Here is a 19,304-nt window from a genome sequence, read left to right as displayed (position 1 = left end):
TCCGTGATGTCCTTGAGGGCCTGCTGGAGCCTCCATAAAGCCTGCAGTAAATGGCTCTAATCCGCTAATAAATGGCTGTGTCCTACAGGACAAGGGTGTGAGGCTGCTGCCATGGCTTTATCAGATGGAATGGAATTGGCACGCACGCACACACACACACACACGCACACACACACACACACACACACGCACACACACACGCACGCACGCACGCACACAGGCATGCACTCATATACATACTCGCTCACACATCGGTACAGCTATAGATGGAATCAGAGCTTCTGAGATATTATGCTGCATTTATGGATGCCATGCAAGAGCATTATTGCCTTTAACCCATTCTGACCTGAGATCAGATTCATACCAGGTTTCCCACTGGACACACACTGGTCCGATTAACCCATTCTGACCTGAGATCAGATTCTAAAAAATGTCAGTCGTTCTTCGATTTTTCAAAAAATAGCAGACCTACAAGCTCGTAGCGCGCCACTCGGTGGCGCGCTATGAGCTTGTAGATCTGCTATTTTTCAATAGCTAAAGCATAACATGATGCTGACACCAAAATGGGTTCCCGTTCAGAATGGTTAAATGATTGGAGAGCGAGAGAGAGAGCGAAGAGAGAGAGAGAGAGAGAGAGAGAGAGAGAGAGAGAGAGCGAGATACACAGAGAGAGAGAGAGAGAGAGAGAGAGAGAAGCGGCGGTGTGATGCATTATAATGATAGCATCGTATATAGAGACATACACACACTATGAGCACTTCAACTGTCTGTCTGCAGGCCGTACATGAGTAAATGAGCAGGGCTGTGTGTGTGTGTGGGTGTGTGTGGTGTGTGTGTGTGTGTGTGTGGGCGTGTGTGTGTGTGTGTGTGTGTCTGTGTGTGTGTGTGTGTGTCTGTAGTGTGCGTGCGTGTGTGTGCGTGGTGCGTGTGGGGCGGGGTATCTGCAAGGGTATCAGAAGAATAGTGATGTGACCTTTGGAGACACTTCAGTTTTTAATCAGCAGATACAATTGATTTGATCTCCTCCTGGTTTTATTCGTGTATTACTGTATAGTCCCTCTCCCTGTGAGAGAGCACTTAGGTGTGATGTGTGTGTGTGTGTGTGTGTGTGTGTGTGTGTGTGTTGTGTGTGTGTGTGTGTGTGTGTGTGTGTGTGTGTGTGTGTGTGTGTGTGTGTGTGTGTGTGTTGTGTGTGTGTGTGTGTGTGTGTGTGTGTGTGTGTGTGTGTGTGTGCGTGTGCGTGCGTGCGTGTGATGTCTGACAACCCCCACACTCCTTGTTCAGTTGTAACCCAGAGCAGAGCTTTCATTTTCCTGTCATAACGCGTATTGATTTCTTCCCGTGCGCTGTTGTGCGAGTCGTCAGTCGTGTGCGCCGCTTACCTGTGTGCGTGTGTGCGTACGTGCGTGTGTGTGTGTTGTGTGTGTGTGTGTGTTGTGTGTGTGTGTGTGTGCGTGCGTGCGTGCGTGTGTTTTGTGTGTGTGTGTGTGTGTTTTGTTGTGTGTGTGTGTGTGCGTGCGTCCAGGTGGAGCTGACGGGCAGCAGCGTGTTCGACTACATCCACCCCGCGGACCACGTGGAGATGGCGGAGCGTCTGGGCATCAGGCCACACCTCCGGGCCGAGGCCGGCTGTCACGTGGCGCCCGAGAGCCACGCCTCCAGCTCGCCCACTCCGCCTCGTCCCTGGCCGGGACCCCCGAACCGGGTATGCTCATTAGGGGGGGGGGGGGGGGGGGGGGGGGGGGGGGGGGGTGTTGGGGGGCGGGGACGACATGGGTATACTCATTAACACTACGATGTCGGAGCAGCCGTTCTGACCGGATTTGAGATTTTAAAGTTTATTTTCTTAGCCCATGGAGTCCAGAGAAAGTTCCCCTTGCATGACTTTGTCTAAATATTCGATTGAAATCATCTCTGTTTTTTTTCTCCATTTGAAACGTTTTGTAAATATGATTTTAGGCATATATCTCCTACTCAGTCTGGCTATTATCGGCACAATCGACCGCCGTCCCCCTTTCTCCCCCACTCGCCTTTTTCATTGCGCTGCTTGATAATGGTGTCTTTTATAAACCGATTCCCCCGACATTTCCTTTTCACTTGATATCGTTTCGTAGAGAGGGCCTACACAACCCATCTATATACCAAATGAAAGCCCGAATTTCGTAGTTTACAAACATGGTATTTTTTTTAAATGAGCAAAAAATGAGCGAGTTATGATTTAAAAAAGAACACACACCACACAGACAGCTAGCTCACTAGGCGATTATTTGGCACAATCAATCAAATATATATTAATTACATCGATAACACGCGTAGCCTATAATGTTTCCCCCTCTATATAAAAATGACAATATATAACTCTAATGTCGTATTTCGTCATGTACGTGAACTAGGCTGCTTGATCAAGGGTGTTGCTTTCGTGAGCAATGGTGTACAAGATTGGTAATACGTTGGTCAAATAACTCATTTTTAGACCATCTGGGGAAAATAAATACATCTGCAGAGTTCCCCCCCCCCCCCCCCACACACGCAATTCTAGTCTACCCAAACGTAAAACAAAGTCGGAAAGTGTTTTATCAGCTCCCAAACTTTTTCGTTTGCATGGCCGGTTTGACCCGACGCGATTCTTTGGCACAATCAATCAAATATAATAGTAGGCTACTAAGCCCGTTTTCAGCTAAATGCGGAAATGTCCAGGCTAAATAACGTATCGACGGGAGTCGTGTTAATATTTATTTACTCGTCATTGTCATGTTCACTCCAAATAAACAAGTATTATGCACTTATGATGCGGAGAGCCATCTTATAAAATATTTGGGTTGCGATATTGAGGGGGCAGAAAACAACCCGGTCACGTGGTTCATGTACTTGCAAGTTGGGACAAAGAAATGCAATGTTTTTTATTAATTAAACTGATATAACAACATAACGTGGCTAATAATTGTTTATTTGGAATGTACTTTGGCTGGTAATTTAGGTAAATATAACGCGACTCACTTGTATAAGTAATTTACCGCGGACATGCCGCATTTACCGCAATACATTGGCTTTAGTAATGCGGTTAGCTTATAATATTAGTAAATGTAAGCTATGACGGCTGGAGGACTACGGACAATCCGGTCAATAACATCATTACACTTAAACATTAATACAATTATGTAATGTTTACATGCCTAGTCAAGCAGTCTGTACATCGCGTGGGTCACATATATTAATTACATCGATAACACACGAGAAAAGACGAGTGATCTTGGCTCTTTGCTGGGTGGAAGGAAAAAAAGAACAACAGAAGGCAGCAAGGGGGGTACTGCGCCCGTCTCACAACGGGTAAGGGCTATAGTAACATTAACATACATAACTTTATTCATCAAGGTTATAGTGGTATCGCTTCTGTCCAACCAAGTCAAGGTGGTGCATTTTCTTTCCTTATCTCCCCTCCCCCTTTTATCTCGACCCCTCCCCCTTTTATCTGGACCCCTCCCCCTTTTATCTCGCCCTCTCTCTCTCTCTCTCCTCAGCGGGGCCGTCGAGTCCACACCCGCTAGGGGACGAGCCGCCGGACCGCGGGTTCTTCATCCGCATGAAGTCGACGCTCACCAAGCGAGGTCTCCACGTCAAGTCTTCTGGATACAAAGTACGAGTGTGTACACACGATTGAGTGAGCTGGTGATGACCCAAATATAATACTGAGAAAAACAGACGTATAGAACCCCGTTGGCCCCCGGAGGCAGGAAACGCCACGCGGTCCCGTACGGCAGTGGTCCTCCAAGACGTGGAGTCTGTAGATCAGTGGTTCCTCCAAGATGTGGAGTCTGTAGATCAGTGGTTCCCAAACCTTTTTCATGCCCCCCCATTTGAAGAGATATGCCATTCAGGGACCCCCATAAGAGAAGATTTCTGCGGCTCTATTAGTGATTCTCAACCCGTTTAATTTCAAGGACCCCCAGTTTGACATGCATTAGGCTACGGACCCCCATTTAATGGCATTTCTATCTGATTCTATCTCATTTACGGTATATATATCAATCTTAATTTAACTCTCAGACCCCATCAGAGAAGATTTGTATAATTAATAATCAGTGGTGCAAAGTAACTATAGTGGTACATTTACTTAAGTACAATTTTGAGGTATGTTTTCTTTACTTGAGTATTTTCGATTTCGATCAGTACTTTTACTTCTACTCCACTACATTTATTTGAAAACTTTATGTTACTTTATAGTTACTTTGTAGATTTTTGATTATTATTACAAAACCACTTCAACCCTACTGTGTAGATACATTTCGGCCATTTGAAAATAGCCGATCTACAAACTCACGATGCGTTCGCGACACATTGGCACATTATTGGCACAAGTACATTTCGATGCCAATACTTTTGTACTTTTACTCAAGTACATTTAGAATGATTTACTTGTAACAGAGCATTTCTACATAATGCAGTATTGATACTTCTACTTAAGTAAAACAACTGAGTATACTTTTTCCCCCACCACTGCCCGTAAGAGAAGATTTATATTAAAAAAAAAAAAGTTTTATTTTCTCCACGATTAAAAGAAACCTCAGGGTGTAATCAGGGCGTGACGGCTGACCACTGCTGTACGGTACCGGTACGGTCTGGTTAAGGTCCAGTCTTAAGGTCCTCCTCTCTCCGTCTTCTCCCACTGGACAGGTCATCCACGTGACGGGTCGGATCCGCTGCCGCCCCGCCCTGGTCCCGGGCAGCGCCGGGCACCGCGCGGTGCGCCGGCCCATGGGCCTGGTGGCGCTGGCCCACACGCTGCCGCCCTCCACCCTCAACGAGGTCCGCATGGAGAGCCAGATGTTTGTCTTCAGGGTCAACATGGACCTGCAGGTCACGTACTGTGAGAACAGGTACAGTTTGATGCTTTTTCAATGTATTTTTGACCCATGAGATCAGATTCTAAAAATGTCTTCTACAGTGTGTGTGTGTGTGTGTGTGTGTGTGTGTGTGTGTGTGTGCTGTAGGCATGAACACGCGTGGAAGCCACCCTTTAAAAGTTCACTTGAAACACAATTAGCCACTTCACCAAAAAAAAGCGATTGTCCAATCATGCCAATCAAAATAGTTTAGCAACGGTTGCTATGCAGGTCAAGCTTTCGTCGCTGCTAACGTGCCTATTGGACGAGGATGGGTTGGGGGAGGGACTTAGTGAAGGGCTCATTATTGTCATGATATCATCTTGTTAATTAAGTGCATAATATGACCACCGGATATGTGATCTAAGATGGGTCTCAAAGTACATGATTACTTTCCGTGTGTTGCAGGATCTCGGAGTACATGGACCTGACCCCAGCCGAGGTGGTGGGGCACACCTGTTACCACTTTGTTTACGTAGAGGACCTGGACAACCTCCGACAGAGCCACGAAGACCGTGAGTCCACCCTGGTCTCTGTTAAAGGCCTATATTCATACAGTCACAGAGCCACGAAGACCGTGAGTCCACCCTGGTCTCTGTTAAAGGCCTATATTCATACAGTCACAGAGCCACGAAGACCGTGAGTCCACCCTGGTCTCTGTTAAAGGCCTATATTCATACAGTCACAGAGCCACGAAGACCCTGAGTCCACCCTGGTCTCTGTTAAAGGCCTATATTCATACAGTCACAGAGCCACGAAGACCGTGAGTCCACCCTGGTCTCTGTTAAAGGCCTATATTCATACAGTCACAGAGCCACGAAGACCGTGAGTCCACCCTGGTCTCTGTTAAAGGCCTATATTCATACAGTCACAGAGCCAGGAAGACCGTGAGTCCACCTTGGTCTCTGTTAAAGGCCTATATTCATACAGTCACAGAGCCACGAAGACCCTGAGTCCACCCTGGTCTCTGTTAAAGGCCTATATTCATACAGTCACAGAGCCACGAAGACCGTGAGTCCACCCTGGTCTCTGTTAAAGGCCTATATTCATACAGTCACAGAGCCACGAAGACCGTGAGTCCACCCTGGTCTCTGTTAAAGGCCTATATTCATACAGTCACAGAGCCAGGAAGACCGTGAGTCCACCCTGGTCTCTGTTAAAGGCCTATATTCATACAGTCACAGAGCCACGAAGACCCTGAGTCCACCCTGGTCTCTCTTAAAGGCCTATATTCATACAGTCACAGAGCCACGAAGACCCTGAGTCCACCCTGGTCTCTGTTAAAGGCCTATATTCATACAGTCACAGAGCCACGAAGACCCTGAGTCCACCCTGGTCTCTGTTAAAGGCCTATATTCATAGTCACAAAGCCACGAAGACCCTGAGTCCACCCTCGTCTCTGTTAAAGGCCTATATTCATACAGTCACAGAGCCACGAAGACCCTGAGTCCACCCTGGTCTCTGTTAAGGGCCTAGATTCATACAGTCACAGAGCCACGAAGACCGTGAGTCCACCCTGGTCTCTGTTAAAGGCCTATATTCATACAGTCACAGAGCCACGAAGACCCTGAGTCAACCCTGGTCTCTGTTAAAGGCCTATATTCATACAGTCACAGAGCCACGAAGACCCTGAGTCCACCCTGGTCTCTGTTAAAGGCCTATATTCATACAGTCACAGATCCACGAAGACCGTGAGTCCACCCTGGTCTCTGTTAAGGGCCTAGATTCATACAGTCACAGAGCCACGAAGACCCTGAGTCCACCCTGGTCTCTGTTAAAGGCCTATATTCATACAGTCACAGAGCCACAAAGACCCTGAGTCCACCCTGGTCTCTGTTAAAGGCCTATATTCATACAGTCACAGAGTGTGTGTGTGTGTGTGTGTGTGTGTGTGTGTGCGTGTGTGCGCGTGTGTGCGTGCGTGTGTGTGCACGTGCGTGCGTGCTGACGTGCAGGTTTATTGAGCCAAAAGGACAAAGCTTTGGTTGAAAACATGTCACTGAGTTGCTGTGATAATTAGCACCCTCTGCTGTCATCGTCTTGAACTGCGACAGAATGCACCACCTCCCCCCGCCCCCCCCCCCTCCTCTTCACCCGTCCCACTCTCTTATGTCGCTTCTCCCCTTTTGCTCTCCTTCTTAAAGTATGTTCTCCGTGTCCCCCTCCCACCTCCCCACACACCCTGCTCCCCCCCCCCACCCGCCCAATCCATCAATGTCTTCTAAATCATGACAGTTTCCTGAACAACCTAAGTTTCTACTGTATGTCAGTCAGTGGTTCTCAAACTATTTCATGTCAAGGACCCCGAAAATGTTTTTTTAATTGGCCCGCCGACCCCCATCTGAAAATATGCTGTTCAACCTATTGGTTTTATACCTGTATATATGTTGTGTGTATCTTAGTTATGTACTCAATCTTTTGGTTTTACACCCGTGTGTACAGTATGTTGTTTGTATGTCTGGCCTCGTGGGGTAAGATGGTGCGTGGGCGGGGAGCATTGGGAAAGGAGTTGTGGGAGAAAATGTAAAGAAAAACAAAGAGCCATATTCTCTTTCTGTGAAACGTGTATGTGATGTCATACATACTCTTGACTCTTGACAAAAAAACGTTCGCTGTAGTGAAAATAATATATATTGAAATATTTGCATTTTTGCACACATTTTCACGATGGAAAAAAAGCAGATCTACAGCTATTTTTTGCTACTCTCTTATTATGCCTCTTCTTCTTCTCTCCCCTTTTGCTCTGCTTCTTGTCTCCCTGTCCGCCCCCCCGTCAAACCCCTCCCGCCCCGAACACCCCCCCGTCCCACCCCTCCCGCCCCCCATCCCGCCCCCCACCCCACCCGCCACCCAATCCCCACCCCTCACCGTGCAGTGCTGAGGAAGGGCCAGGTGGTGACCGGTTACTACCGCTGGCTCCAGAGGAGAGGCGGCTACCTGTGGATCCAGTCCTGCGCCACCGTCTCCATCAACCACAAAGCCCCACACGAGCGCAACGTCATCTGGGTCAACTACGTCGTGAGGTCAGTCCACGCACCGTATAATAATAATAATTATAATAATAATAATAATAATACACTTTATTTATATAGCACCTTTCATACATAAATGTAGCTCAAAGTGCTTTAGAGAGCAGAAAAGGTAATAAAAACAAAAGCAAAACAAAACAGCGTTAGAACAGGAATGCTGTTAAAACAATAGGACAATAACGCAGTGGCACAAAGATAAGGACAGATATTTTAAAACTCAACTAAAAGCAAGAGTAAAAAGGTGAGTCTTAAGCTGTGTATAAGAAGGCCACTCAGAACTCAGAGTGGCGGGTTGTTCTGGTTGTCATTTTTCTGCCTGCTAGTAGGCTAGTAGTAGGCTATATAGTAGTAGGCTGCTAGGCTATATTTTCCAGCCTCACTGTGGAGATCATATAGCGTTGTAGATATAACATTAAATAAACACTGAATGGTTTGGGTGTCGGATAACAAAATAACATAACCTTGATCCACAACAGTAATGGGTCTGCCTTGTCCGTTTTTAACTTGTCCATTCCACCGCGGGCCGTCAGAATTATGCTTCCATTGTAGCCTTGCAGTGCGTTGACTGTCGGAGATATCAAATAATTAAATACACGCTGTACGGCTTTGGATTTGGGTGTCAGATGACAAAATAACATAACCTTCAGCAACATTCCCAAACACATGTATGCTCTGCTCTGCTCTCTACCTGACAGTGTAATCAAAATAATAATGGTCAGATCGCATACAGAGTACAGACAGATTATGTATTTACTGCGGAGAGAACACATGTTTGACTGGTCACTCTCGTGGTGTTTTCCCCCTCTCCCTGGTTCCATAAGGATATGTCCACATGTATTCTCGTCAAGTATAAGATGTAAACATTGAGAACTGTTTTGACGTGAGGGGAGGGGAGGCGGCTATCAGATCAGAGGGGCTTCTGATCGGTGAACCAATATTCTCCAGCGCTTGCTCCAAGACCCCATGTAAGGCTATCCAACATTGAAGCCGCCACTACCTGCTGTGGAATTGCAGCGTAAGGGCTAGGCTAAACTTCCGCTCGCTCGAGCCATTGAGTTATAATCATACTTCCGGCAGTTTGCCGGGTGCTTCAAAACGCCACTGAGCAACTTCCATTGAAATTAATAGCGGGGGGTCACGCCCCGACAATAGCTGCGTCACGTTGAGAGCTTGTAGATTCCACTATTTTTTGCAAATTTGGGCCAATAAGAGAGAATTTCAGCCCCTTCCTCTCTCTAGCATTCTCTGCACGTCCCTCCCTGGTCAGTCCCTGGTCAGTGGAACCGTGAGGCAGTGGCAGCCAGCACAGGCCGGCTCTGTGACCTACATAACCCACACACACACCTGCGTGCTGCGTGCAGGACAGGTGCATGCTCGCCCTATAGTGATTTTCTCCCATTGTACGCATTACGACAACATTAAAGGGTTTATAGTTCACCCCAAAACATTCATTTTTTTTATAAATCGATTACTCCCCATGGAGACTTTAATTCATGGATATTTATTTTTTATTGTTGTTGCATTCCTAAGCCAATCATCTACTGACCGCCGTGACCTGTGTGTGTGCGTGCGTCCGTGCGTGCGCGCTCGTGTGTGTGTGTGTGTGTGTGTGTGTGTGTGTGTGTGTGTGTGTGTGTGTGCGCATGCGTGACGCATGCAGAGTCCTCCCCTGTGGAGAGAAGCATGCTGACAGAGCTCAGAGCTCGTCCCGTTCTGGTCAAACGCACAGCTGTGTATATTTGTGTGTTTGTTCGCTCACCGCCGCGGCGGTCCGACAAGTTGGTGTCGTCCATTTGTATGTACTGTATGGTACTGTATGCCACCGGTCAGGTCCACCTCCATGTTGGTTCACACTATTGTTCTGACCGCATCGACGTAAAGAGTACAGATCATTACACACACACACACAGAACAGTTATGTGTAATTAATAATACATATAACAATAATGACGATGTCTCGTGAGACCTCAATTACCCCACATTAATCCCAGCATCCCTATTCATTTTCATAATGGACGATCGTTTGGCAAACAATGACAGATGGCAATGCATATTATAATTTAATTGTAATGCTGCTGCTGTTTGCTTTACTCCACGGGTGTTCAACAGGTGGGCCGTGGACCACTGGTGGTCCGTGGAAAATGTTTTGCTATATTTGACTTGAAAACCTAAATAATTTGCTATTTTTTAATCGGAAAAAGTAAAAATTTTAATTAATTTAAAATGCATTTAGTTATAGTTATGTTAACTTTATGAACTGTTAACATAACTACGTTGGACACAAAAAGATCTAACATTTTAATACTAGTCTTGAAGTAATTAAAGCGGGTTTGGAATTGTAACAGCTGAAATCAATACTATATCAGACAGTATTCTGATATTAACATGCGGGCCACATTAAGTGAAGGTGGGCGCCCGGGCCGCCAGTTGCCCACCCTTGTACTAGATGATAAACTTGTGAACGGTGAACGGAACGACCTGGTGACCTCCAGAGACATTTCCGGGGGGTCCCCAGCCTAAAACGTGGAGAACCTCTGGACTGGGAACGGAGTTTTTAGAGTCCTAATATCTGGGATTGTTCCTCCAGGCTGCGTTTTGGATCAAAACGAGCTCGATTTGTGTCTCTTTTCTATAAACGATATATGATCGGCGGTGACAAAATGTATGCTTTGGGTGAATTAAATATCATTCGCAGGGTTACATTTACATTACTGTTACATGCGATTTTACACTTCCTGTTTCCCTTTTTTTCCGAGAGAAACGGCTTTAAAAATAAGACGGTTATAACGTTGAAGTTAATTGGCACGAAGCTGGCAATCGTGGCAATCGATTCAGCCACCAGATGGCGTTGTCGGCGGGCGGTTGAGTTAATTGTATTGTGTTCTGTATGTTATTATATGTTGCTGCTTTTATATTGGGGTAGTTGTTGTGTTTTGAGAGGGGCAGAAATAAGCCATAGGGTTTATTGTGTTTTATTGCGACCGCAACTTATAAAAGAGAGAACCACTGATATAGAAACATAGGGTTTTAAAAAAAATCAGGATTTAGAAGACATTAGTAGAATCTGTTCTTGGGTCTAAACGGATTTAAGTGGTTCAACTTTGACTAAAAGAACAGAGTTTGGTGGAGCGTCTCATAATTAAGTGTGTAATAGTCTTAGTCTGGTATTAATGGCTCGCTTTGTTCTCTCTGGGTGGATTACATGCACAGCTTTGTTCTTTCACTATGCAGACACAATAACAACCGTGTAACAAGCACGCACGCGCACACACACACACACACACACACACACACACACACACACACACACACACACACACACACACACACAAACAAACACACAGCGTGATATGGAAGCGTGCACACAGTGCACGCGGGAGAGGTGTTGGATAAAAACAAGAGGAGTGGGCTGCATTTCAATACTAATTGGACTGAAGCTATGTAATTACTACAAATGGATGTCAGAATTTTGGGGGCTGAATGGTGTTTTAGTTAATTAGTGCTGCAATTATAAGAGCTCATTAACTGATCCAACTGCCTCTTCCGTGTTGGGGGGGGGGGGCTGCTGGGGGCAGTAGAGTGTGGTGTGTGTGTGTGTGTGTGTGTGTGTGTGTGTGTGTGTGTGTGTGTGTGTGTGTGTGTGTGTGTGTGTGTGTGTGTGTGTGTGTGTTATCAGGTTGTGTTCGAGTCTGTGTTTTTTCGTGTGTGTTAAGGGCTGTTTTTTTTATTTGTTCGGGGGCGTACTATTGGGTGGAGTCTAATATAGACAAAGAGTTGGGCTGATCCTTTGTTTTAGAGCTACTTATTAAACTGAGTAAAACATTATTTCCACCAATATGTACAGTGTATATTCTGTATTATGTATATTATAATATAACTAGTGTCAGAGGTGAACATTTTGACCCCATGGCGTCAGGGAGGCTTCATCGCTGACCACTTAACCCATTTTGGGGGCGGGAAGAGCGGGAAGGGAACCCCTGTTGGTGTTTTAAGCATTATGTTATACTTTTAGCTATTGAAAAATAGCAGATCTACAAGCTCATATAGCTACGAGCTTTTTGAAAAGCTCGTACCCAGAGGGCATACAGAGACGTTTGGGGGGCACTGGGAGGAGTTTTCTTTTTTGAGATGCTCTTGGGAGGACATCGGTTTAATATATTTAAGTGCGTCCCAGACTTTTCTCATGAACACTGCAGTCAAACTGTCAAAATCCTCATATAATATTGATGGTGTCGGTATCATGGTCAGTATCATGGTTGGGAAGTTGCACCTTGTTAGCACCTTGCCATTAACTTATATGGTAAAATGGCTGCAGTCTGCATATTATGGTCCATAGACTGCACTGAGGAACCAGAGTAATCTAGGAAGAAAGTGGCCTGCAAGGCAAGGACATTGTATTTATATAGCGCCTTTCATACACACGGCAATTCAAAGTGCTTTACACAGATTAAAAACTAATACAGAGTGCAACAGTGCACTTTAAAATGAATACAGATTAGAACCCTGAAATGAAAATGGTTGAGAATCACTGCTAGAGCCGTGAGAATCTTCTCCTATGCGGAGCCCCTATAGTGGGCATATGTTTACAAACGGGGGTCCGCGGCCAAATGTGGATTTGGGGGTCCTTGACATGAATCTACGTCACTGATCTCTCTCTCTGTCTTCCTTCCGGTGTTGCAGTCGGACGGAGCTGCCCGACACGCCTCTGGACCTGCTGCAACTCCCAGAGGGCCTGAGAGCGGAGCGGCTCCGCGCCAGCTCCTCCCCCTCCAACCCGTCCACTCAGGGCCGAGGTAAGGACCCCGTCCACTGTCACCTCGCCGTGCGAAACACGCCCACTCAGGGCCGCGGTAAAGGGCCCCGCCCACTGTCACCTCGCCCTGCGAAACACGCCCACTCAGGGCCGCGGTAAGGACCACGCCCACTGTCACCTCGCCCTGCGAAACACGCCCACACAGGGCCGCGGTAAAGGACCCCGCCCACCGTCACCTCGCCGTGCAAAACCTCTGCTTAACGTTTAAGCCATTATAATATATGTGACTCTTTTTGATACAAGACCGACTAACTGTTCAGAAGAGGAGAAAAACTGGTTTATTTGTAATGAGTTAATAGCACAGGCAGACTAGCAACTAGCTGAGCACGTCTGAAATAAGTGTCAGAGCTTTCAATGTAAAATTGTAAATGTAGTGTCGGTCCCGAAACTGACACCGCTGGCTGGTTACTGAAAGCGAGATCTAGTTTAGACGTGTATAATAATAAAAACAAAGAACTTCAGAACTTCTTCGTTTTGAATTAACTGATATTTATTTGTTCTCATGTTACGGATACAGTCAACACACTGTTGCCTCTTTCACTTCAGTAGCACCTGTGCCTTGTTGCCCACCTCCTCATATAGAAAGGGCCTTGGCCTTGACGTGACGTCAATTATACAGTAAATATGAAATAAATGCTGAAACATGTAGCTAGGTGTAATATTAGAGACCACAGAAGACATGTAAATATGAAATAAATGCTAAAACATGTAGCTAGGTGTAATATTAGAGACCACAGAAGACATGTAAATATGAAATAAATGCTGAAACATGTAGCTTGGTGTAATATTAGAGACCACAGAAGACATGTAAATATGAAATAAATGCTTAAACATGTAGCTAGGTGTAATGTTAGAGACCCACAAAAGTGAACCTTTCAAGCCTGTTTTCTCAACTCGCTGTTTTCTGCAAGCCATTACTCTATAACCCATATCTCCAAAACGGGTGAGTCAAACTGAACAACCAATATGAAGCTATGATTCCCTGCTTTCACATGACATGAAAAAACGAAACACACACACACACACACACACACACACACACATACAGTGTATATATATATATATATATAGACAGAGTTACGCAAACTGCGCTCACTTCATGGGGCTTCAGTCCAATGGCGGCTCTCCTACATAGACATAGAGAATGGGGACAACCAACTGGGACAAGTCCTGGACCGGAAGTATATAGGCAGCAATGCATTGGACTCAGGGAACAGCCCTTTAATGATCTTAGACGACATAAACATTAAAGAGACTTTAGTTGTTACTGTACAATACTTTAAAACAGTTGTCATGTTGCACTACATGCTTACAATAGCTCTTATTTGCGCCGCCCTCGTTGAAAACAATGCATTTCCAACTCCATGAAGCTTGTCCCTCTTCAGGCTCCATGAGCAGCGCTCGAGCGCTCGGTTTCTGCCCCCTCAATGTCGTAACTCTTCCATTCGATGGCTCTGTCCAGAGCCACAGATCTGACCATGGGCACATTCTGTACGGGACAACTTCAAACTCGGCTCGCACATCGACAAGGACGACACGTGGTTGAAGAAGAGAATCCGTTTGGCTCTAAACGCATCCTCCATCCATCCATCCATCCATCTCTCCTCTTCCTCCTAAATGCATCCAACACACGGCCATCTCTCCTCTTCCCCCACAGGTTCCATGAAGGGCTCCGCGAGCAAAAGCGACAGCGAGCCCAATAAAGGCCGAGAGACGTTATACAACCACCCGGTCAACGCCGTCCCGCCAGACGAGAGGATGAGGAAGCGCCCGCTGAGGCCCGGCGGCGACACCGAGGGCGTTCCCCCCGAGACGCGGCGCCGCCTGGAGGAGGAGTTCCGGCAGACGGAGGAGAGCGCGTCGGCCCCCTCCTCGGAGCTGGCCAGCGACAGCGAGGAGGACGAGGAGAGGGCGGGGGAGTGGGGGGGCGGCGGCCAGGGGGGCGAGGAGGAGAGGGAGAGGGTGAAGCAGGAAGAGGGAGGGGGCGGAGGGGGGAAGCGAGGAGGAGGAGGAGGGGGGGAGTCCCCCGCCAGGAGGGACCAGCGGGCGCTGCGGGTCCACAACGGCCGGGCCGTCATCCAGCAGCTGAAGAGCGTGGTGAGCCCGTCCAGCATCAAGACGGAGCAGGAGGCCCTGGCCCCGCCCCCCGGGGGGCGGGGCTGGGGAGCGCACACGCAGACGCCCGCCTCGGCGCACGCCACCGCCTCGCACACCACGCAGACGCAGCCCTCGCACGCCCCGCACACGCCCTCCTCCGGCAGCCTGAACGGCAACGACAGCCCGGCCACGCCCACCACCATGCCCGACTCCTCCTCGTCCAGCACGCCCCCCAAGGGCCTCTTCACCCCGCCGTCCCCCCCGGCCCTGTCCCCCGCCATGTCCCCGCTGCCCCGCGAGGAGACGAGGGCCACGTCCTGCCACGTCAGCAGCCGGAACGGCGGCGGAGGAGGAGGAGGAGGAGGCGTGGGGCCCGGCGGTCCGGACTTTGAGCTGCTCCAGAGGCTGGCGGCGGGCGGCGCGGCCGGCCGGGTCCTCTTCCACCCGCTGGCCTTCGGCCCCCAGGGGCCCCAGAGCCTCTACGCGCCCAGCACCATCCGCTACGCGCCGCCCGAGCTGCCCCCCTCCCACCACCACCACCACTCGGTGGTCGGAGGAGGACACGACGGCGTGGGGGGGCTGCAGCTGGGCCGCTCGGTGGACCACCACAAGGGGCCGCCGCCGCCCCCCGCCTTCTTCCCCCACCTCCAGAGGCTGGCGGGCCTGCCGCCCTTCAGCGGCTTCTCCCCCTCGGACAACCCCTTCTCCTCCAGCCTCCCCTTCTGTATGAACGGTCTGAGGGGGGCGGCGGGGTCCGAGGAGGACTGAGGAGACCCCCACAGGAGAGAGAGAGAGGGGAGGGGAGGGGGCCGCCGGGCAGGAGCAACGACCAGAGGAAAACGAGGGACCCGATCCCAATGACAGACGGAGAGAGAGAGAGAGAGAGACATTAGAACAGGGAGACAAGCGTGGAGACGTGGAGCCTCTTGAGGACAATGATAATTGGACGAGGAGTTGAAAAACAGCAATCTAAAATGTGTGACAGGTCTAAGAAATATGTCATGTCTGACCTTCATGGACAGGTGACGGAGCGACTGTGAGGGAGGAGGGAGGCGTGGACAGACAGACAGACAGACACCGTCCCCCCGGGAGACGTGTCCCCTCTCTCTCTCTTTCTTTCTCTCTCTCTCTCTCTCTGTCTGTCTGTCTCTCTCTCTCTAGAACAATAATGAACTCTGTTCTTTTGTCTCGGTGGCCGTGTTGATTTCTGTGTCTCTTCCACTCAGAGAAGCCATATATGTACATAGGAACAGAACCATACGGTACACCGCCCCGCAGAACCAACGGAACCATACAGAACCATACAGAACACCCCCTCGCAGCTCCAGAACAGAACCATACAGAACACGCCCGAACAAGCCTCTCCGTCATCCCCGCTAATCCCACGTGTGTGGAGAGAGAGAGAGAGAGACAGAGAGAGAGAGAGAGATAGAGAGAGAGAGAGTCCCTCCAGGGGATGGGATGAGTTTGAAAAGGTGAAAGGGAGTTTTGTTATTGCAGTATTATCTCAGTCATCTCCTACGCTGTGTTGTAAAGGTTATGGGCGGTTTAATTCGTTGGGTTTCCCCCTAGCGTTTCTTTTGTATACAATTGTGGGCTCAAAAAGATGGACTAAAGATAATTCCATGATATTCACGAGTCAGCCATAATTAAAGCACACTATTGAAGACAAATAAATATGACTAATGTATAGTCCCAGACATTCCATTATTTGTGTGGGGGGGGGGGGGGGGGGGGGAAGCAATGAACAGGAGGACAAAGTACAAGCATTTCCGTTAGTGTTTTGATTGTCAAGTTATTTTAACTGAGCCAAGAAATTTGACTATAAACTGTATTACGGTATCCTGAGATTGTGGTTGTTTATGAAAGCCATATTCCTGTTTTTTTCATGTTGTATCTTTACTTTTACTTTTCATTTTATTTTCATTTTTGCTACTGAAGATTTGACTCATTTTGCAGATGAAAGAGAAGGACAGGCAATATTATCATGAATGGTATTCTGGGTGCACAGTTTAGTCCAGAGGCCTTTTTATATTATTCTTTTTAAAGAAAATAATCCTGTAAAATATGTTTTTAGGAGGGAAAGTCAATACACGGTAAAATCCTCAGTGTTAATGTATCCATTTGTAACTCTGAGAGGTGTATACATGTAACTGAATTGACTGCTATAGTATAGGGTCCGTTTGGTTAGATTTGTAAACTCAGGATTTTACAGTGTATAGGAAAAGGGAGCATAATGCTGTTGTTGTTTTTTTAATTATCCTCTGTGTGTTTGTTTGAGCACTTATGAAATTTGTTCTGATAGGAACTCAAAGCACTTCATCACTTATTGTTCCCAGTGTGGTAACGTTACTGTAAAACAGAAATTAATACAGAGTGGTCACTAATACCGCACTGACCACAGAATGTAGTTTAATGGTCATCTTTTTTTTCTTTTCTTTTTTTTTTTTAAATAACCTCCCATACAAGCATGTATGTGGTCAGTCAATTAACCACTTGAACCCCAGCATCCATATTCTGGTTGCCAAAAAAAAAATAGGCAACTGACAAGCTCACAATGCATTGCAAAGCAACGCAGTGTGAGCTTGTAGATCGTCTATTTATTTATCTTATGGCAAAGAGATTTGGCGCGTGGCATGAAAAAATAGCGTACGAAGTACAGTTGCAATTCAGGTCCGTTTTACTAAGTATAATAATAATAATAAGCACATCATTATTATTACTGAGTATAGAGGGTTTAAGTGGTAAACAGATTATACGGTTAGTTTTGTCCACATGTGGTCGTTAAAAAAGGAAGACCAGTATTGGTCAATAAAGATGAACTTCACTGATAGTCAATTTAAATGTCTTTGTTTTTGTTTAAAGCCTTTTAAATTGTCGTCCTTCAATTGCTGATCATAATTAGAATTGAAAATGTGAACATATATATAAATTGGGGTTATTTTGTATTGTAAAAAAAAAAGTGGGGTGATCGAAGAACTGAAATTCTTCTGTTTTTTATTGTTTGAGAATTATCATGGTAATTAATTATACCACGATGATGACAAAACAGAAAAGAATCACCTCAAAGTACATTGTTCAAAAAAATATTGTCTCCTGCCTTGCAATGTAATATAAGTTGACGGGAGCACCTCTGAATCTTTACGACAGGTTGTTTTTCTGAGCGAATTAAGGGTTCAGTTTGTTATATTTTTAATGGCATAGAGCCGATGTACATGTACATGACACACTCATAATGTAGCCGTCTCGTACCAGGGTGTGTACGGTACGCACACGCTGTTTCCGGAGTGTGTGTGTGTGTGTGTGTGTGTGTGTGTGTGTGTGTGTGTGTGTGTGTGTGCGCGTGAGCACGCACACCTGCGTGCGTGTGTGCACGCCTGCGTGCGTGCGTGAGTGTGAGAGAGAGTATACGTGACTCTGTGTTCTTGTGTGTTTTATGTTCAGATATAAAGCTAATCTCTTTTCCATCACTGTGAATCTAACATATTCTCTCGTCATTGTGAATATTCCATCATCCTCCTCTTCAAATGAAAAAAAATGAAGCAATGTAAACAGAATTAAAAAATAAACAGTGATACAGATAACAATAAAATATTCCACTAGAGGAACACAACTCTTTTCTCTTTTTTTAAGGCTCCCACACACGATATTAAAAAACCATATTTTATGTGAACTATCAAATATGAATTCACACGCCGCCGCCGTGTTCTAGCCCATCATGTTACAATCGATTGATGGAGTGATTGAAAGATGGATTAACGGATTGGAAAATTACAGTACATTTCAAGCACAACTCGGTACAAAAACTGTTAACTTTGGCCGACACCATAAAGCATTACACTTGTTTACAATAGGGTCCACCGTGTTCAATTCATCATAACATTTAGAGACGTACAAATATACACTTCTATATAGCCAAAAACGGGGCTATAAAACGATATTTTATGTGAACTATCAACTTATCAATTCACATGTGTTGGTGACAGTATTATCAAACGGAAAGATGAGATTACCTTCCCTATAGGTTCACTTTGGAGGCTAATCTTTCCGGTGATAAAAATATAATGGCCACCAACGTAATCAAAAAAGTCAACCAAAGAACAACATTCCTTTACAGGATCTCCTCACTGGTCAACAAAACACCTTGAAGACCCTAACAGGAGCCCTCGTATAAGGTTTCTACGACTATGCATCCACCTCTTGGTACCACAGCACCTCAAAAGGCCCTTAAAACAAGGCTCCAGACCTCCCAAAAACAAACTGGTCAGGCTACTACTTGGCCTCACTCCCCGAACCCACCTCACCCCTGCCCACTTTGACAGGCTGGAATGGCTTAGGGTCGACGACAGAGTACAGCATCTTGCAATGGGTCTGGTCCACAAAGATTCGATACACCACCAAGATACCCATGTACCAAGTTCAACACACCATGTGCAACCCAGATTCGGCACAAACAAGGGACTAAATTATTTTCACTCCTATGCC

At 46.7% G+C, this 19,304-nt stretch overlaps 1 protein-coding gene across 1 annotated transcript in view; it reads left to right on the top strand.

The window, feature by feature from the left end:
* Nucleotides 1-15,587, top strand: part of npas1 (neuronal PAS domain protein 1) — a gene marked incomplete at both ends in the record, with an annotated part of 45,460 nt that extends 29,873 nt beyond the window's left edge. The window contains 8 exon segments of the mRNA XM_080771862.1: nucleotides 1,526-1,669; nucleotides 1,672-1,705; nucleotides 3,519-3,634; nucleotides 4,672-4,874; nucleotides 5,289-5,395; nucleotides 7,756-7,903; nucleotides 12,590-12,702; nucleotides 14,380-15,587. Coding sequence (XP_080627988.1) covers nucleotides 1,526-1,669; nucleotides 1,672-1,705; nucleotides 3,519-3,634; nucleotides 4,672-4,874; nucleotides 5,289-5,395; nucleotides 7,756-7,903; nucleotides 12,590-12,702; nucleotides 14,380-15,587 — 2,073 coding nt within the window.
* Between the last annotated feature and the right edge of the window lie 3,717 nt (nucleotides 15,588-19,304).

This window comes from Protomyctophum bolini, assembly GCF_963924005.1.
Source record: "Protomyctophum bolini genome assembly, chromosome: 9".
NCBI classification, from domain to species: Eukaryota; Metazoa; Chordata; class Actinopteri; order Myctophiformes; family Myctophidae; genus Protomyctophum; species Protomyctophum bolini.
The sequence above is the reverse complement of the archived record's forward strand: the minus strand, read 5'-3'. Positions and strand labels throughout refer to the sequence as shown.